This window comes from Anomaloglossus baeobatrachus, chromosome 2 (assembly GCF_048569485.1).
Source record: "Anomaloglossus baeobatrachus isolate aAnoBae1 chromosome 2, aAnoBae1.hap1, whole genome shotgun sequence".
NCBI classification, from domain to species: Eukaryota; Metazoa; Chordata; class Amphibia; order Anura; family Aromobatidae; genus Anomaloglossus; species Anomaloglossus baeobatrachus.
In genome coordinates this window covers 58565671-58587389 of record NC_134354.1, presented here as the reverse complement: position 1 = coordinate 58587389, position 21719 = coordinate 58565671, and the positions used below count along the sequence as shown (strand labels likewise).

The window sequence follows — 21719 nt, the reverse complement described above, 5'->3', positions numbered from 1 at the left end:
ATTGCTCTCGGTGTGTCAAGAGTGGGAGAAGATAATTGGGTTGACAATTCAACACAATGGGCAGCACTTTGAGCACATCCTTTAGTGGGTTACTGTTGTTGTTCCATGTCACAAACGTGTCAACAACTCGATAATGAATAAAGATACGTTAAATACGAGAAGACTATTGTTTTTGTTGTGCAATTCTCTATGTATTTAATGTTTCACATGACCCCCTTCTCATTGAAAAAAATTCAAGTTGAATTCAAAATGGCAGCTTTGCAGATGCCCGCCATGGGCGTCACCCGGCCTCAAATGTTTGGCCCCTCCCATGTACTAATATGCCACAAACGGTAAGGTGATATCAGGAATCACTTCCATGTTATCAGGGTGTATCCATACTTATGGCCCACCATGTGTATAGAACAACATCTAATAGTCACTGTAAACAGAAAACATGTCAGGTGCAATATGCCCCCAGAACCACGAGCAGTTCTAGGTGTATATTACTAATCCCTGCCTAACTGTCCCTGTATACACTAGCAAAGATAAAGGGATCTTTAGAAAAAGTATTTTAAAGCAACTGCACTTGGTACTCGACCGAGTATCGCGGGTGCTTGTTTCTGTTGCTCTTGATCTGACACAAAGTACTGCCTCCCTTCACTGAATGAGTGTCACTCGCACTCTCTGAATGGCTCTCACTAGGGGTAAAATGAACTTGTATGGATGCTGTGTGTAAAAGAAAAAAGTCTACTCATCCTTCCCGGGAAATTCTCTATTTATGGCTGACTGTATGTGGGTGGAGAGCCGGACTGCCCAATAATTGACTTCCATTATACTCATTACTCGAGCCGATCCTGTAAAAAAATGCAAACTGCTTGATTCAAGTAACGAGCCCTCGAGCTTTTTAGTGCTTGCTCATCATTAATGAAGACTGAAATTTACATTAAAGGGAACCTGTCACCAGATTTGGGCCCTATAAGCTGTGGCCACCACCAGTGGGCTCTTATATACATCATTCTAACATGCTGTATATACTGTAAGAGCCCAGGTCGCTGTGTAGAACGCAAAAATCACTTTATAATACTCACCTAAACGGTAGCTGTGGTGGAGTTGGGTCAGATGGGCGTCTCCATTCTCCAGTGTCATCGCCTCCTCTTTGGGCTATCTTTGTTGTCCTTCTTCTGAAGCCGGGGCGCATGACATGTCTTACATCATCTACACTCACCGGCATCGAGGTCCTGCGCAGGCGCACTAATACTTACCTAAACGGACGCTGCCGTGGACTTGGGTCATAAGGGCGTCTCCGTTCTCTGGTGCTGGCACCTCCTCTTTCGGCCATCTTCGTCCTCTTTCTGAAGCCTGGGTGCATGATGCATCCTACATCATAAACACTCGCCGGTCCCGCGCAAGCACACTACATTACTTTGATCTGCCCTGCTCAGGGAAGATCAAAGTGCGCCTGCGCAGGACCTCGATGCCGGCGAGTATAGATGACGTAAAACACGTCATGCACCCCGGCTTCAGAAGAAGGACAAAGATGGCCGAAACAGGAGGTGTCGGCACCAGAGAACGGAGATGCCCTTATGATCCAACTCCACCGCAGCGTCCGTTTAGGTAAGTATTATTGTGCTTGCGCAGGACCTCGATGCCGGTGAGTGTAGATGACGTAAGACACGTCATGCACCCCGGCTTCAGAAGAAGGACAACAAAGATGGCCCAAAAAGGAGGCACCGGAGACGCCCATATGACCCAAAAAAAAATAAGTTATAACACCATAGAAATATGTACAAAAATTATCGTACTTACAAAGCAGCTTCCCACGGCCAACACCAATCCCTGTAATACCAGTGATTGCCTGCAGCGGTCATATGTTCCTTTCCCATGATGTTTTGACTGCAGCAGGAAGTAGAGACTGGCGGAGGGCCAGGCAGTATCAGGTCGGCAGCGCTGAATGATCAGTGAGGTGTGTCTTTTATATTTTTCTACACCATTCTCAGTTTATTTTCATTCATTGGATCATTGTGTCTTTAACATCAAGGGAATGGAAAGTTTGTTCTCTGTGCTCCTCAGAAGCCTTTGTGTGCAGCATCGTAGAATTGTTTAAAAACTGCTGATAAAAAGGAAAAGTACAGAGCTGATTTTTTTTTTTTCTTTTTTTACTGGTCCCTCTGTAATTTAAGGAGCGTAGAGACAGTGCGGCTAATTAGGGGCCGCCCGCTGCCGTACACAGCGCTCACCTAGGTGCCGTCCCTTACTATAAAGCTTTCTGAACTCTTACAATAGAGCCCATAATTCACACAAATTGAGCACAAAACTAAACACCTTTTTGCAATAATTGGATCAATTAAATTTATCGCGTTCTGAAGTAGAGCACAACCTTGGATTTTCTTGACTTGTGCAGTTTACTGGTGGAAAATTTTATTAAAAGCCAGTTGGGAATTGTTTTTGCATAAATGTCGCATTTACAGTTTAACCTTGCAGTCAGTGCTATCATTTTAAGCCTAGTCAGTAGGTTTTCTACTCTCCTCAATGCAAGCTTGTTATTCCTGAACAGTACATTGTTAAAAAAGCTTGTATAAGATTAAAGGGAACCTGTCAGGTCCAATATACACGCAGGACCATGAGCAGTCCTGGGTGCTTATTGCTAATCCCTGCCTAACCGTCCCTGTATACACTAGCATAGATAAAGAGATCTTTAGAAAAAGTATTTCTAAAGATCATGTCTTATATGCTAATGATTCCAGGGACTAGTCACAAGGGTGTAACTTCCCTTGGCTAGTCGGCCCACATAGCATGGTAGCACGGTGCTGTGGGTGTACCAACATGCTAATGAATGCATAGCGACACTGCATATACTGTACCTTCATGGCGGCCGGTGGAGGATGAAATTTTAGCGAATTTACTGTATTTATTGCAAAACACATTTTTGGGGAAAATTCAGCAATGCCGTCAAATTCAATTGATCTACAGACTTCCTCATCCCTAGTAGCCAGTGTTGCTTGTATTTACCTCCCAGTTCTCCTATGAGTATTTGGGGTTTTTTTCAGCTCTTTTTTTGGTTGAACTGTTTCAGAGATATGGGCCTTGTCAATTAGTGCTCCCAGTATGCTAGTTTTTATTGTCTTTATCGTGGGGTGTGCTTTACAAGGTTTATATGACGAGCAACCTAAGGAGATCCATAGAATTCAAACCTTAGAAAATTGCGTCTGTCGGAGTATGAGGTATTCTTTAAGGCCTAAGACACACGTCATGAAAATCGGAGCGAGTGGGATGCGATAAAACATCACATTCCACACGGACCAATATTAGCCTATGTGCCAGCACCCATGAGCGATTATTTTCTCAGCCCTAATCGGACCGAGAAAACATTTGCAGCATGCTGCGGGTGCAATGCGATCCTTGTTTCTCTCGCACCCATTCAAGTCTATGGGGCGAGAGAAAAATCGCACTACCCTCGTAGTACACCGGTGTAATGAGTGCAGAGCGAGAATGGCAATAGCTGGCAACAGAGAAGAGAGGGAGATAAATCCCTCCCCTCCTTAGCTCTGGCCCTCCCTTCCTCAGAGCCAGCCTGCCCCTCCTCAGAGCCAGCCCACCCCTCCTCAGAGCCGGCCTACCCCTCCTCAGCGCTGGCTCACCCCTCCTCAGAGTTGGCCCTCCCCCACAGCTGTGATCCGATCGCATGATCAGACCTCAGTCGCAGTGACACTCGCATGACACTCATCTCTCGCTGTGCTGCCAGCATGAGCGGAGTGTCATGCGAGGATCGCAGTAGTCCCCCATGTGGCCCCGGCCTAGTAATTTCTCTCTGACTTTTATAGGGAGTTTACGCTTATGGCTCTTCCTCTCTAATATCGATATGGTCTAATATTTTGGGATATTATAGTAAGCACACTGATGACAAGTGTTACCTAATTATCTATACTAATCATCAAGTTACGTTTTATGGAAGAAGAGATTTTACAGCATGTGCTACATTTACTAGTTATTTTTTCCATTGCATTTACCTCTTGTGATTTCTTTTAGCCAAATATGAGGACAAATTTAGTATGTAGCCATATTTACGGAATAAAACTGTTTCAAAAGTCACAAAAGGAATACAGGTGCATCTCAATAAATTACAATATCATCAAAAAGTTAATTTATTTCAGTAATTCAATACAAAAATGGAAACATATATTTTCTGGAGTCATTGCACATAGAGGGATCTATTCCTATTCCTCTCTATCTCTGTATCAGTCTCTCTGTCTCTCTCTTTGTCTCTGTGTCTGTCTGCCTCTATCTCTTTGTCTGTCTTTGTCTCTCTATCTCTGTGTCTATCTCTCTCTCTATCTCTGTGTCTGTCTCTCTCTCTCTGTGTCTGTCTGTCTCTTTCCATGTCTGACTCTTTCCACATATGACTCTTTCCACATCTGTCTCTTTCCAGGTCTGTCTCTTTCCAGGTCTGTCATTTTGCAGGTCTGTCTCTTTCCCCATCTGTCTCTGTCTCTTTCACTGTCTGTCTCTTTCCCTGGTCTGTCTCTTTCCCCGATCTGTCTTTTTCCCGTCTGTCTTTTTCCCATCTGTCTCTTTCCCTGTCTTTCCCTGTCTATCTTTGTCTGTGTCTAAACCTATCTGTCTCTTTCCAGGTCTGTCTCTTTCCCCGTCTGGCTCTTTCCCCGTCTTTTCCTGTCTGTCTTTGTCTGTCTCTCTGTCTCTCTATTTCCTTGTCTGTCTCTTTCCAGGTCTGTCTCTTTCCATGTCTATCTCTGTCCCTGTCTGTCTCTTTCCTTCTCTGTCTTCATATGTGTCTTTCCCCGGTCTATCTCTTTCATTCTCTGTCTTCATCTGTGTCTTTCCCCGGTCTGTTTCTTTCCCCGGTCTTTCTCTTTCCTGGTCTGTCTCTTTCCCCGGTCTGTCTCTTTCCCCGGTCTGTCTCTTTCCCCGTCTGTCTCTTTCCCTGTCTTTCCCTATCTATCTTTGTCTGTCTCTTTCCCTCTCTGTCTCTTTCCAGGTCTGTCTCTTTCCACGTCTGTCTCTGTCCCCGTCTGTCTCTTTTCTTCTCTGTCTTCATCTGTGTCTTTCCCCGGACTGTCTCTTTCCTTGGTCTTTGTCTTTCCCCGGTCTGTCTCTTTCCTGTCTGTCTATTTCCCTGTCTTTCCCTATCTATCTTTGTCTGTCTTTTTCCTTCTCTGTCTCTTTCCAGGTCTTTCTCTTTCCCAATCTGTCTCTTTCCAGGTGTCTCTTTCCAGGTGTGTCTCTTTCCCCGTCTGGTTCTTTCCCCATCTGTCTCTTTCCCCGGTCTTTCTCTTTCCCCATCTGTCTCTTTCCCTGTCTGTCTCTCTCCCTGTCTTTTCCTGCCTGTCTTTCTCTGTCTCTCTGTCTGTCTCTTTTGCTGTCTGTCTCTTTCCAGGTCTGTCTCTTTCCCCAACTGTCTTTGTCTGTCTCTCTCTGCTTATTTCCTTGTCTGTCTCTTTCCCTATTTTCCTCTGTCTGTCTCTTTCTGTCTGTCTGGCTTTTTTTTCCTATCTGTCTCTGTCTGTCTCTGTTTGTCTCTGTCTCTTTCCCTGTGTACCTCTTTCTCTATCTGTGCCTGTCTGTCTCTCAGTCTGTGTCTGTCTGTCTGTGTCTGTTTGTTTGTATCTGTCTCTCCATCGACATAATATTACCTCACACATAAGCTTATTATACTGTTAATAGCTTGTAACTTGCAGCTCCATTCACTTTAATGGAGGCAGGTTTTTTGGAGAGTAATTGTAAAGCCCGGGGTTACATTTTCTTGTCAAAACATAGTCTATGACGTTCCCTGAGTCACATGAGGCGTCTGTGCAAAATTTTGTGATTGTAAATGTGTCAGTGCGAATTCCTTTAGCGGACATACACACACACACACACACACACACACACACACACACACACACACACACACACACACACACACACACATACATACACACATACATACACACAGCTTTATTTATTAGATAGAGTCATTACACATAGAGGGATCTATTTCTATATATTATATAGAGTCATTACACACAGAGGGATCTATTCCTAAATATAATATAGATTCATTACACACAGAGGGATCTATTTCTATGTATTATATAGCGTCATTACACACAGAGTGATCTATTCCTATATATTATATAGAGTAATTACACACAGAGGGATCTATTTCAAGTGTTTATTTCTGTTAATATTGATGATTATGGCTTACAGCCAATAAAATCCCAAAAGTCATTATCTCAGAAAATTAGAATAATTACCACAAAACCTGCAAAGGCTTCCCAAGCATTTAAAATGGTCCCTTAGTCTGCTTCTGTAGGCTGCACAATCATGGGGAAGACTGCTGACTTGACAGATGTCCAGAAGGCAGTCATTGACGCACTCCACAAGGAGGGTAAGCCACAAAAGGTCATGGCTAAAGAGGCTGGCTGTTCACAGAGTGCTGTATCCGGGCATATTAATGGAAAGTAGAGTGGAAGGAAAAAGTTTGGTAGAAAAAGGTGCACAAGCAACCGGGATAACCGCAGCCTTGATAGGATTGTTAAGAAAAAAGGTTTTTTAAAATTTGGGGCAGATTCACAAGGAGTGGACTGCTGCTGGAGTCAGTTCTTCAAGAGCCACCACACACAGACATATCCAGGACATGTGCTACAACTGTCGCATTCTTTGTGTCAAGCCACTCATGACCAATAGACAACACCAGAAGCATCTTACCTGGGCGAAGGAGAAAAAGAACTGGACTGTTCTCAGTGTCCAAGGTGTTGTTTTCAGATTAAAGTAAATTTTGCATTTCATTTGGAAATCGCAGTCCCAGAGTCTGGAGGAAGAGTAGAGAGGTCACAATCCAAGCTGCTGAGGTCTAGTGTGAAGTTTCTATAAACAGTGATGGTTTGGGGAGCCATGTCACCTGCTGGTGTAGCTCCACTGTGTTTTATCAAGACCAAAGTCAGCGCAGCCGTCTACCAGGACTTGTAGAAGCAACATATCAATTCTTGAGTTGTTCTAGAAAAAGCTCTCAGTATTTAACCACTGCATCAAACAGATCAGAAAAATAAAATTCCCAACATACAAAACAGCAAAAAAAGCCCTATGTGCACATTTTTAAGGAGTTTCCATAGTATTTTACCAACAAAATTATGTCACATGAGCGACAAATCTACACCGAGACCTAGATCTTCTCCAATATAAAATCCAATCCTCAACCCTTACAGTGTAAAATATTCTAGAATATTGAAAATAAAATTCTGCCAGCCTGAGGCACAATGACATGTTAACAGCAAAGTAAAATGGTTTCATGAACACAGGTTATTAAAAGGAATCTGTCAACAGATTTTTCTGTATAATCTGAGAGCAGCATGATGTAGGGGCTGAACTCCTGATTCCAGTGATGTGTCGTTTACTAGGCTTCTTGTTGCAGTTTTGATAGAATCTCTGTTTTTTTTCTGCAGTAGATGTAGCTGTGGTCAGAATCTTGAATAACCCCATCCACACCCCTGATTAGCAGCTTCCTGTGTACACTGAATATTATCAGCAAACTGCGAATCAGTAGTGGGGGGTGGAGTTACAGAGATTAATTGGACTGCCTGGCTCATGACTCCTTGTCCTGCAGTAATAATCTCCTGCTGATAAAACACAGATTGTGTTGAAACTATAACAAGTAGCCTGGTAAGTGATACATCACTGGAATCAAGATCCCTGCCTCAACTTTACACTGCTCTCAGATTAAGTAGGAGAAACCTCCTGATAGATTATCTTTAATGAAGAATTATCATCACTAACATATCATTATAAAAGTGGATGTCTTTGTGTATTCTTCAGGTGAGCCAAGTCCTCCGTCTATTCATGGACAGCCTGGTGCGGGCAAGAGCTTTAAGCTAAGCATAACGAAGCAAGATGATGGCGGCGCTCCAATCTTAAATTATGTTGTCAAATACAAAAGTGTGAGTATTGCATATTTTTTATTTCATTCATTCAAAAATTAATAAAGTACATGTTTAATATTAAATAGCAATTTTTATCTTGAAAAGATTCTTTAAATATTGCACCTGGTCAAAGGTTCATTTTTATGTTGCAATGTTGTAAATCCTGTGTATCTACAGCTGCCACTAGAGGGAGCTAAGGAGCTTAGTGCATACTGTTTATCCCTAAAAGGAAACCTGTCATGAGGATTGTTTACCTCAAACTAGTGATATGTGTAAAAGCGCTGTGATGCTGAATAAATCTATCTCATGCTTTTAGAAATCCGTTTTAGAAAAATACATTTTAATAATCTTATGCAATTGAGTCACAAGTACAGTAGGGTTGGACTTTGCACTTGTACCACTCCTGCCTTTCTTCCTATTCCCCGCCCACTGCCTGCCTACTATCTCTTTATGACAAGTCATTTTGCTTTCAGTGACCTGTTTTCTTTAAAGGGAATCGGCCATCAGGTTTTTGCTATGTAATCTGAGGACAGCATGACGTAGGGGTTAAAAAAATAAAAATCAACTATGCCTCTTTTATTAGGCTTTGTACTGTTGTTTACTTAAACTAAAGGCTTTATCATCTAGTGATTATCATTGCTGGACTATATTGTCACAGCAGTCCGACATGCTCCTTCCTATAACTGACACCTCACTGTCAATGTACAATCTCTATAGAGAGACTTGTTTTTACATGGACCTTGTGTTCGTGTAAACTACTCAAAGAAATGTCCATTTTTACTGAAGCATGGATGACAAGGGCCAATACAAGTCTAAAGCCCAATTTACACGTAACGACATCGCTAACGAGATGTCGTTGGGGGTCACGGAATTCAAGATGTACATCCAACGTCGTTGCGTGTAACAGCTCCGAGCGAGTGTTAACGATCAAAAATACTCACCTAATCGTTGATTGTTGACACGTCGTTCATTTTCAAAATCTCATTGGTCATTGTGGACATAGGTTGTTCGTCGTTCCTGAGGCAGCACACGTCGCTACGTATGACACCCCGGGAACGACGAACAGCTTACCTGCGTCCTCCGGCAACGAGGTGGGAGTGACGTGAATGCGGCTGTTCTCTGCCCCTCCGCTTCTATTGGTCAGCCGCTGTGTGACGTCGCTGTGATGGCGCACGAACCTCCCCCTTAACGAAGAGGTTGTTCGCCGCCCACCGTCGCTAAGAAGGTAAGTACGTGTAACGGGTGTTAGCGATATTGTGCGTCACGGGCAGCGATTTGCCCATGACGCACAGACGACGGGGGCGGGAGCTTTCATGAGCGACATCGCGAGCGATGTCATTGCGTGTAAAGCAGCCTTTAGGGGCCAGGAAAAACCTGTACTGCCCATGGATGGCATCAGTGTGCTGTCTGTGCTTTATGTGTTTAAGTAAAAATTATAGGAGCATCTTTGTAATTTAAAGAGGTTGTCCACTACTTTAACATTGATGGCTTACCCTTAGGATAGTTCATCAATGTCTGATTGGAAGGCAGAAAAGAACAAGCGGTCCAGCGGAGCGTCAAAAAGGAGATTTTCTTCTGTCTTTTAAAAGCCTTTATTGAGCATAAATCACAACGCAACATTTCAATAGGCACGTTACCTTCATCCACCTGATGAACATAGCCTGCCTATTGAAACACGTTGTGGTTTATGCTCAATAAAGGCTTTTAAAAGACAGAAGAAAATCTCCTTTTTGGCACTCCGCTGGACCGCTTGTTTTTTCCTGTCTTCCATTCATCTATTCTCTTTGGGGGATCAACGGCGGGAGCAGCCTGGGTTAAATCAACTACTTCACTGGCTGGTACGTGATCCTCTGTGAGCTGCTAGTACCTGTAGTGATGTGATCCGACCAATCACATGACCTTCTGAAGGACACGCCCACAGAAACACTCAGAGGAATTGTCAGCGTCTGGCTGGATTATTGTACTCATTTGTTTCACAATTCACCGCTGTTGTACAAGGGTGTGCAACCCCTCCAGGTAAGCGCCCTTGGCATTTTTGCTAGGGTCCAATTTACTAAGGTCCCTCACAGTGCTTCCTTCTTTCCTCTTTCATCAATGACTGATTGGCCAGAGTCCAACACACCGCATCAACTGTTCTTGGTGCCGGTCAACTGTTCTTGGTGCCGGTGGCAGTAGCAGGTTGCCGGAAATGCTCAGTTCTGGAGCTTCACCGTCTTTTAATAGCAGCCACGGAAGGGTACGGCACATCCAGTTTCCCATAAAATCAATGGGAGGCGGATGTGCAGTACCCGGCTGCAGCCAAAATCAGTTGACGGGGCAGCTCTGAAAGTGAGCATTGCTGCCGCTGCTGGCACCTGAAGCAGCTGACCGGCACAGGTGCAGGGTGTCAGACCCCGGCTGATCAGACATTGATGCTTTATCCTAAGGACAGGCCATCAATGTTAAAGTGGTGAACAACCTTTTTTATTATTTCTTGATCCATGCTGGATAAAACACTGATGACACACGGATGGTAAAAATTGGCACACAAATAATACATGGATGATACACCGATGATACAGTGATGACACATTGATCCAAAACATCAATACCGGCTTTTCATGTATATGTTTTATATGGACGTGTGAAGGGGGCCTTACAGCTGTACCCACGTCATGATGAATATATACATAATGAAGTGAAAAGCGGTTAAATCTAATTATTATTATTATTATTATTATTATTATTATTATTATTATTATTATTATTATTATTTTAGTGCCATTTATTCCATGGCACTTTAAAAGTTGAAAGGGTATACATAAAAAAAAGTACAATAATCATGAACATTACAAAAACAGACTGGTTTAGGAGGAGAGAGGACCCTGCCCGCGAGGGATCACAGTCTACAGGAGAAGAGAGGACCCTGCCCGAGAGGGCTCATAGTCTACAGGAGGAGAGAGGACCCGGCTCGCGAGGGCTCATAGTCTATAGGAGAGAGGACTCGGCTTGCGAGGGATCACAGTCTACAGGAGAAGAGAGGACCCTGCCCAAGAGGGCTCATAGTCTACAGGAGGAGAGAGGACCCGGCTTGCGAGGGCTCACAGTCTATAGGGCGTGGGTGAGGATACAGTTGGTGAGGACCGAGCTGGTTGTGCAGTAGTGTACTGGTCTGAGAGTTATTGGTGGTTGTAGGCTTATCATAAAAAGTGGGTCTTCAGGTTCCTTTTGATGCTTTCCACGGTAAGCAAGAGTCTGATATGCTGGGGTAGAGTGTTCCAGAGTATGGGGGAGGCACGGGAGAAATCTTGTATGCGATTGTGGGATGAGGAGATAAGAGAGGAGTATAGAAGGAGGTCTTGTGATGATCTGAGGTTGTGTGCAGGTCACAAATGTATGAAAGAGACAAGTTGTGGATGGCATTGTATGTCATGGTTAATAAAACTCTCTATACAGTAAGCATCTAAGCTCCCACTAGTCGTGACTATGGGTATGCAGCTGAAGTGGGGCCAAAAGCTTAGTGGGCCATTTCTACATCTAAAACAGGTGGAATTGTGCTTTATGATGAGCTATTGGACTGCAAAGGGCCCATATAAAAGTCTTTCACAGAGGCCCTCCTCTGTCTATGTCCGCAACTGTAGCATGCTATCTTTTAGTCTTGTGTCTGTACATTGTATTTGGAGCTGTGTGTTCTAATAATCTATCTTCCATGACTAAAGATAAGGAAATTAATAAGGGATTTTTAATCTAAGTTGACAGAATGATAAAAGATGGAGATTTCATTAAAAATCCTTACATAATCTATCTTGTATTGCTCGTATGTTATCTCCTATTTGTATCAATTTGCATAAAAAAAAAATCACTGCAGTTAACTTTGTTGAGAGTGAAGTATCAGTTGCCTTATTTTTCATGGTAAGTGAATTCGATGGAATTCTAATGATACACTGGATGAACAGGAATTCATTGTCGAGTTGTACACTGAAACAAATAACATTAATTCTGAAATGTTTTAATTTACAATTCACTCATTTGTCAAAATGTTAAATTTATTCCCTGATGTTCACGCAATCTACATTTTAAATTAATTCGAAGCTCCACTAAAAATGGAAATGTTACCTATGCGCGTCGGGCCGTAACTCTGTTGTGTGTACTGATAGGTGAAAGAATACAATTTAATTTAAATCGATGAACTAATGTTTGTATTTCCTTGAAAAGTGACAATGGAAAAAAAATCCACAATAGTAAAGTTTTGCTATATTTTCTTTTTACTATCTAGAATTTTTTGTCATCCATACATTATTATTATTTTTTATTATTATTATTATTATTATTATTATTATTATTATTATTATTATTATTTATAGCATAATTTATTCCATGGCGTTTTACATGTGGAAAAGGGTATACATAATAGAAACAAGTACAATATTCATGAACAGTAAAAGTCAAAGTCTGGTATAGGAGGAGAGAAGACTCTGCCCGTGAGGGCTCAGTCTACAGTGGATGGGTGAGGATACAGTAGGTGAAGGTAGAGCTGGTAGTGCAGTGGTATAGTAGATGTAGGGTTACTTCAGGTCGCAGGTTTGTCAGAAGAGGTAGGTCTTCAGGTTTCTTCTGATGGTCTCCATGGTAGGCGAGAGTCTGATATGTTGGGGTAGAGCGTTCCAAAGTATAAGGGATGAATGGGAGAAATTTTGTATGTGATTGTGGGAATAGGAGGTAAGAGAGAAGGAGAGTAGGAGATCTTGTTGAGGGGCTTAAGTGAGATGGGGTCAAAACGATTAATTCAGTTTTGTCCGAGAAGACAGACTTTGTGGGATTCTGGTTAGTAGGGAGGTGATATCTGGTCCAGAAAGATAGATCTGTGTGTTGTCAGCATTAAGATGATACTGAAAGCCGCAGGAAATTATGAGCTTTCCCAGGCTAATGGTGTACATGTAGAAAAGCAGGGTCCAAGAATTGAACCTTGACAGATAGGGGGCGAGATGAGGAAGCGATTTGTGAGTGGGTGATGCTGAATGTCTGGTCTGTTAGGTATGAAAAGATCCAAGATAAGGCCTGTGATACCATGAAATGAAAGAACCAGTAATAGGAGGGAATGGTCCTCTGTGTCAAAGACAAATGACAGGTCCAGGAGGGGGAGGACAGAGTAGTGTCACTTGGTTTTGGTGGTTATTAGGTCATTAGTGACTTTAGTTAGGTCAGTTTCAGTTGAATGATGTGGTTTGAAGCCCGATTGTAACCAGTGAAAGATGGATCAGATGGAGAGGTAGGAGGACAGTTGAAGTTGGACATGCTGTTCCATTAGTTTTGAGGCATAAGGGAGAAGTGATATTGGGCGATAGCTAGACACAGAGGATGGGTGAGATCACAGAGGGCTTTTTGAGGATGCATGAGATCATGGCATGTTTAAAGCATGATCATGGAAAGACATCAGTTGTTAATGATAGATTGAGAGCTGGGTTAGGGTTGGGATGGAAACTGTGGTGAGCTTGTAGATCAGAAGGCATGGGAGAGGGTGAAGTGCACAGGTGGTGAGATGTGATCTGGAGAGTAAAAAAGGAAAGTTTATCTTCTGTCACAGCAAAAAAGCTGGTTTTGGAGGAAGAGAGCTAAGAAATTATGAGGGACTGTAGGCCAAAGCTTTCTCTGATGTTGCAATCTTCTGTTTGAAGAATGAGGCAAAGTCTTCAGCTGAGATGAGAAGAGAGGGAGGAGGTGCTGAGGCAGAGGAGAGAATAGAAAGTGTTGAATAGCTGTTTAGGTTTGTGAGACAAGGAGGATATGAGAGATGAGATGTAGGTTTGTTTTGCAGTTGTGAGTGTGGACTGGACGTTGCTGAGCGACTGTTTGAATCTGGTGCAGTGCTCGTGGGAATGGGATCTCTTCCATCTCTGCTCAGCAAACCCTGAAATCCCACCTCAGTTCTATGGTCAGGCTGGTGTGCCAATGTTGCGATCTTTAGTATGCTGGAGGAGAACAGCTGATTTGAGAGATGCAGTAATTATGGTATTATGTAAAGTTGCAACAGCATCTGCATCATGTAAGGAACCTATGTCTGCAAGAGGTAATAGGGACTTACAGAGTGAGTGTAAACAAGATGTTTTGAGATTTCTGCGAGGGTGTGTAAGTTTGTGGGATGGGGATTGTGCACTTGAAAAGAAAAGGGAAGAAACTGTAAGTAGGTTGTGGTCAGACAGGGGGAGAGATGAGTTAAAGAGGTTAGATAGGGAACAGAGGAAGATAAAGATGAGGTCCAGTATGTGGCTCTCTTTCTAGGTAGCTGTAGAGGACCATTGAGTGAGGCCAAAGGAGGAAGAGAGTGTTAGAAGATTAGAGACAGCTAAATGGGAAGTCTCAATGGGGATGTTGAATCACCCATGATGATAGTGGAGATTTCAGGAAATTAAGTAGCCAGGTGGTGCAGTGGTCAAAAACATTGGTGGTTGGCCTTGGGGGAGGGGCTGTGAATGACAACCAATTGGAAGTTGAAAGGGGCATTGGAGCAGACAGAGTGCACCTCAAAAAAGAAAGAGTAATGAAAGATGGCTGTCTAATTGAGGGGAAGGAGTAATTATCAAACAAGAGAAAATCACCTGCTTCACCTTGCTTGTTGCTGGGGTGAGGTGTGTAAGAGAAATGGAAACTACTGTAAGAAAGTGGAGCTGGAGAGGCTGTGTCAGAGAGGCGAACCTAGTTTCTGTGATGCCGAGGAAGAAAAGTTTGTTAATGGTGATAAGGTGTATGTATAAAAGTTTGTTGCAAGCAGAGTGAGCGTTCCATAGAGCTCTTGTTGGAGTGACTGGGGAAGCATGTGCTGGGTGAATGGGTATGAGGTTAGATAGGTTGCGGAAATTAGTGTTAGATCATGAATAGGAGGCAGAAGTCTTGAGGAGTTGGAGAGATATCACCAGCAGTGCGAAGAAGCAGAAATTATGAGAGTAAGTGAGAGGCTATGAGGTAGTTGTGTATGTCTGGAGACAAAGGATTTTATGTTCGGGAACAGATCTGAGAACCAGGTGAGATGGATGCAGAGGATGGAGGGGGAGAATGCTAGTTCAATACTAGGTGTAGAGCCGTGGATGTGCTAACATGCTAAGACAGCGGACTAATTGGGGGAAGTAACGCCCTTGGTTCTGGGTGCATATTGGACCTGATTGGTTCCCTTGAAACAATGCACTTAGGGGTTGCACAGCATCAATAAATATGTACTAACTAAATTATTGGTATATGAAAATTTCCAAAAATTATTGTGCCACCCCCGTGCCAGCAGCCTGCCGCTGCTCGGATCCGGACCTTCCGGTGGGTGGCTCGAGGGTCTCAGGACCCGGGAAGTCCCGCGGACACTCCGAATGAAAAGGGTAGGAGGTGGTGGATGTAAGACGTGTATGTACGGGCTGAGCCGTATTAAGTTCGAGACGCCACCCACGGTGTGTGGGGAGGTTGGACACCATCGCTGCAGTTACCAGGCACCCGTGGGAGATGTTATGCAGCAAGTTGTTAATCCCTCAGTGGGCAGGGATGGTGGCGCCGGGATCCGTTGGGGTTTGGTGCAGAGAGATGGGTGACCAAAGGGTGCTGGTGTACTCAGTATTAAGGAAACACATGAGTCTCTGGTAAACCAAGGTGAAGGTGGTCGGTGCCCGCAGCCGGCTGCGTTCTGGTTCCCCCACCCGGCTGGTGGTCTCTGTCTTTCTCCTGTACCTTTTTAGAATTGTGGACTGCCTGTGCTTGCAACTTCAGGAGTCTGCTCCCGGCTGGATGTGGCCTAAGGAGCCCTTGCCCGCAGACGCTGGCCCGTAGGATCTCTGAGCCTTGGCGGTAGCCTTTTATCCACCTCGGTGGGCTGTTGTCTTCTAATAGGGACTTTGGGTGGGACAGGACCTCTATTCCTGGCCTCAATCAATTAACTAACCGGTTCCAGTCGCTTCTGGTCCCGACCTCAGGGTCCGAGTACCCCCCTGTGTGCTCCGGTTTCCGAGTCAGTTCCCTGGGTCGGTAACAGCGGGCTACAACCCTGTCCCGGTCCACCTCGGTTCCACCAAGCCGTCTTCCCGGCTCCTGCAGACGGAGACCGCCGTCTGCCTCCTAGCCAAAGGCACCAGAGCTCCTACCCTGGGGTTGTTCAGTTTGGGGTATTCGCCTCTGCTGGAGCTGGACACAGCTCTAGCCCACACTCCTCTCCAACTTGATCTCTAACGCTCTACTGTTTACTTTCCCGCCCCAGGCTGTCTAGACTCCTTGGTGTGCGTCTTCCAATCGCCTGGTTCCGCCCCCTGGTGTGTCCATCTAGCCCTGAGGGGGGATGACTAGGGTTTAAAGGTCGGCTGCTGTTACCTGTGAGGGAAGGTGTTGTGCAGGGGCCTATCTGTGACTACCTGGCCTGGCCAGGGTATCATATTATCATAATTATAAATTTAAAGTAAATGATGAAAAGGTAGCAGCTATCAAATAACCAAGGGACATAGTTTTCAAAAATCTGTAAAACTGCCCCATTTACCAAGGGCCAATTATAATATTCGGGTCAACCCTATTGAGCATGCATTTCATGTGCTTAAGGCAAAACTTAAAGGTGGTGTCAAGTCTAAATCCACAAGTCTGCAGTCACTTATATATTTGCGCTATGTCGTGGATGCCATCATACAGTGTGAAGACAACTGTGGGGGCCATTATACAGGGTGTGAGCTAATTTTAGGGCCATTATACAGTTTTGGAGCTAAAGTGTGGCCTTCATACAGTGAGAGTCCATTTAAAGTCTGGGGACTACTGTTTGGCAATTATACAATGTGAGGGCCATTACATAGTGTTGGGGCCATTATAAAGTGGGAGTTTTGTGCCCATCATCCTGTGTATAGGGAAGCCGTGGGGCCATCATACTACTTAAAGGGGAACTGTGTGCTGATCATACTGTGCATAGGGGAACTGTTGGCTGTTATACTACTTATAGGGGAGCCCATTTTACTGTGTATAGAGGAGTTGTGGGCCCATTTAACTCTATATAGGGGAGCAGTGAGAACCATCATACTACTTATAGAGGAGCTGTGCGCCCATCATACTGTAAATACAGTAGCAAAGCTGTAGGCGCATCATGCTACGTAAAAGGGAGAAGAAACAGACAGTATGCTTTATTTGTGCATATCTCACAGTGACAGTAACATTAAGGGGTGGATTAAGTCCTTCTTTTGTCTGATTCTGCTGTTTGTCACATCAAACTCAGAATACATTGAGATTGAGCTATAAATCAACAGACGTTTTCCAGGCTGAAAGATTCTAGGGAAGTAACACGATTTTGGCTTATTTCGTGGAAATGAATATTATAACCCACCTGCTGCCTCCACACCATCAGAGCTGCTGAAAACACTCAACTTACTGTCTCCCTACCCATTATACTGTAGACTGTACGTCTGCGAAGGCCCTCTCCCCTCTGTACCAGTCTGTCACTGTCAGTTTGTTCTTTGTCATTCGAATTTGTGTTTTATATATAAACGCTTCTTATGTGCAGACCCATGGAATTGATAGTGCTCTAAAAATAAATAATATTAATAACTAGCTGTAACTCCCAGTGCTGCCCAGGATAGTAACTGTCTCTCTGTTTCTCTCCCAGTCTCTGTCTGTCTCCCTCTCTCTGTCTCTGTCTGTGTCTGTCTGCCCTCTCTCTCTGTCTCTTTCCCTGTCTGTCTCTCTGTCTTTTTCTCTGTCTGTCTCTTTTTATCTTTCCCTGTCTCTCTCTCTTTCCCTGTCTCTCTCTTTCCCTTTCTCTCTCTATCTCTTTCCCTGTCTCTCTCTTTCCCTGTCTGTCTCTCTATCTCTTTCCCTGTCTGTCTCTCTATCTCTTTTCCTGTCTGTCTCTTTCCCTGTCTGTCTCTTTCCCTATGTCTGTCTCTTTCCCTGTGCCTGTCTGTCACTTTCCCTTTCTCTGTGACTGTGTCTGTGACTGTCTTTGTCTCTTTTCCTGGCTGCATTGTGACACACCATCATTCCATTTAAGGACGTGGCTGCGCATTCTTCTGAAGTTGTGGCTGGATTGTGTCTCCCAGCTCCATTAACTTTAATGGAGGCAGGTTTTTTGACAAATAACTGTAAAGTGCGGGGTTAAAATTTCCCCTCAAAACATAGTCTATGACGTTCCCTGAGTCAAATGGAGTGTCTGTGCAAAATGTTGTGATTGTATATGCGACGGTGCAAATTCCTTTAGCGGACATACACACATACATACACTCAGCTTTATATAATATATATTGTTAGCAATGCATACTACTTTATTTAACATGCAAGTTTTTAAAAAATATGAAGTATGAATAGTGCCCCGAGACCAACAAGGATGCAGAAATACAGCTACATAAAATTTGGAGGTTTTATAGATCTGATAACCATGTACTGAATGGAGGCGGTATAAGCTCCTCTTATATTCGCTGCAGTTCACCACTTTACCAGGGGCACAGTATGAAAGTCTAATATTTTGTTCTGGGCTTCTTTTCTTATTTGACTACATATAAGTTTAAAATGTCTTACAATATGAGGTTACCTGTCTGACATGCATTTATAATTTATATCCTGTTTGATGCAGCATTACTCATAAATGGAGAAAAATACATAATATAATTTCAGTATAAAATTTGTAAACAAGGTAATGTATACTGTACATTTGTTTTGTCCCTGATAGAGCATATTGCATATTAGTAAAGAGGTTGTCCACCTTTGGGGACATTTTTTTTTCCAATTAAACCCCTTCCCGCTGAAACCTGTCTTTACGTTACAGACCGGGCCATATTTTTCAATTTTGACCAGTTTCATTTTACGTAGTAATAATTCTGAAATGCTTCAACTTTTTCCAATGATTCTGATATTGTTTTTTTCATGATACATTGTACTTCATGTCAGTGGTAAATTTAGGTCTATATGATTTGCGTTTATTTATGAAAACAAGAATTAAAATTTGATAAAAACTCTGAAAAATTCACAATAATCAAACCTTGAGTTTTTAACTCTTTAAACCAGGGGTCTCAAACTTGGCTGGGTATATGGGCCGCACAGAGAAAAAACTTGAATTTGGCCGAGCCGCATTCTTTGCTGGACAAAGTCACAGTTTTAGTGATACCATTTTTTTTCTATACACATTTTGATCACATTTTTTTTAACATTTTTTGTTTTTTTTCTATTATTTTTTTTAAAATTACATTCATTGTATGAGTTATGGTGCAGTTTTATAGCTTATATCATTACGAATGTGGAGATGGCAAACGTACACTTGTTTTGTATATTTTAGTGTAAATAGAAAACAGCATTTTTAGCGGTAAAAAAAAAATTCATGCCTTCTTTTGAATTTTTTTACATGCTTTTTAACTTTTTTTTTACATTTTATCCCCTTCTTGTTAGTAATATCGTCTTACAATTAGCACCATATAATAATTTTGACCAACGGCTTGTAGTAATGTGCCCATCCTGGTCCTCATCTTGTAGTAATTTGCCCATCCTGGTCCTCATCTTGTAGTAATGTGCCCATCCTGGTCCTCATCTTGTAGTAATGCCCAATCCTTGTCTCCTTCTAGTAATGTGCAATCCTGTTCCTCATGTTGTAGTAATGCCCCATTCTGGTCTCTGTGTAGTAATGTGCCCATTCTAGTCCTCACCTTGTAGTAATGTCTAATTCTTGTCACCTTGTAGTAGTGTGTTGTTGGCCTTTTTAGCTGTAGCACCACACCATTGGCTTTTGTTGAATCTGAAATCTACTATTACGCCCAAGTCCTTTTCCCCGGTGCTATCACCTAGTTCTATTCCTCCCATACTATTTATGCTTTTCACATTTCTTTTAAATTTACCATACCAATCCTTAACTAAAACTTAACATTTAATGATACTCTTAAAAGATACAAAATGACAATTCAATTTGATAAAGCAAACTGGTGCACAGAAGAGAGAGCGAAACTCAGTCCCTACAATATCCACTTCCTCCTGTGCCCTATCTAGCCATGTAGGTTGGCACCCTAAAGATACGATGTGGCACCCCCACTCACCGACAGCTGTCTCTGCTATTGCCCTGTGAACCCCTACAATTAAAGATAAAGTGCAGTGCGCATAACATAAAGTGATAATGTGAAAAAATTGGGTTCACAAAAACCTCCTCAAGATTCAGGAGGTCACCAGTGTTCTTATTGAGAACCTATACAAATGCGGGGACAATAAGATACACTTAGCCAACCTCTACGGCTAGGTAGGGCACAGGAGTAAGTGGATATTGTAGGCACTCTCTTCTGTGCACCGGTTTGTTTTATCAATTTGAATTGTGGTTTTGTACCTTTTAAGAGTATCATTAAATGTTAAGTTTTAGTTAGGGATTTATGTTAAATTACATTTCTTTTACCCAGATGTAGGACTTTGCATTTTTCACAGTTAAACACCATTCTGTTCTCCTCAGCCCATTGTTCGAGTGTGTCTAGATCCTTTTAAATACGTTGTCTTGCTTCTCTAGTGTTGACTACTCCTCCTAACTGCGCATCATCAGAAAATGTTGCAAGTTTCCCAATAATTACATTGTCCAGATCATTTATAAAGATATTAAACAGCATTGGGCCCAGGCCCGGACAAAGCTTTGTGGCACCCTGCTTTTGAATTTCCACCACTTTGATGTGTAGTCATTTAGTGTTACTCGTTGTGCCAGATCATTAAGCCAATTTTGAATCTATCTGATTTTTTTGTTGATTCCATAACTGATCACTCTTTCAATGAGGATTTTATGTGATACTTTATCGAATTCTTTACTGTAGTCTAGGTATATTATATCCACAGCATTCTCCTGCTCCGACCATTCAGTGAATTTGTTATAAAAGGATATCAGGTTGGTCTGGCAAGATTTGTTGGTCATAAAGCCGTGCTGGCTCTGGTTAATTAATGCCTTCCCATCCAGATACCTGAGTAAATGTTCCTTGACAATTTGCTCGAAGGATTTTCCTATGTTAGACTAAAGGTACTGTCACACTAAGCGATGCTCCTGCGATCCTACCAGCAACCTGACCTGTCAGGGATCGCTGGAGCGTCGCTACACAGATTGCTGGTGAGCTGTCAAACAGGCAGATCTCACCAGCAACCAGTGACCAGCCGCCAGCCAGCAGCGACGCGTGGAAGCGATGCTGCGCTTGGTAACTAACGTAAATATCGGGTAACCAACCCGATATTTACCTTGTTTACCAGCGCACACCGCTTAGCGCTGGCTCCCTGCACTCCTAGCCAAAGTACACATCGGGTTAATTACCTGATGTGTACTCTGCTACGTGTGTAGGCAGCAGGGAGCCGGCACTGACAGCGTGAGAGTGGCGGACACTGGTAACGAAGGTAAATATCGGGTAACCAAGGAAAAGGCTTCTTGGTTACTCGATATTTACATTGGTTACCAGCGTCCGCAGAAGCCGGCTCCTGCTGCCTGCACATTCAGTTGTTGCTCTCTCGATGTCACACACAGCGATGTGTGCTTCACAGTGGGAGAGCAACAACTTAAAAATGGTCCAGGACATTCAGCAACAACCAGCGACCTCACAGCAGGGGCCGGGTTGTTGCTGGATGTCAACACAGCAACATGGCTAGCAATATCGCTGTTGCGTCACAAAAGTCGTGTCGTACCTCAGCAGCGATGTTGCTAGTGATGTTGCTTAGTGAGACGTGGCCTTTACTGGCCTGTAATTCCCTGTATCCTCCTTTTCCCCCTTTTTGTTCATAGGAATCACATTTGCTCTTTTCCAATCTACAGGGATCACTCCTGTTTCCTATGACTTATTGAAGATTATGGCAGCGGTACTATTATTTCCTCAGAACTCTAGGGTGTAAATCATCTGCACTTGGAGATTTGGTTTT

At 43.2% G+C, this 21719-nt stretch overlaps 1 protein-coding gene across 2 annotated transcripts in view; it reads left to right on the top strand.

Annotated features, from left to right (window-relative positions):
- Positions 1-21719, top strand: part of NCAM2 (neural cell adhesion molecule 2) — a 579053-nt gene that overhangs the window by 447949 nt on the left and 109385 nt on the right. For both annotated transcript variants that reach the window (XM_075335064.1, XM_075335065.1), the window contains exon 14: positions 7792-7913. In XM_075335064.1, coding sequence (XP_075191179.1) covers positions 7792-7913 — 122 coding nt within the window. The remainder of the gene's footprint in view (positions 1-7791; positions 7914-21719) is intronic.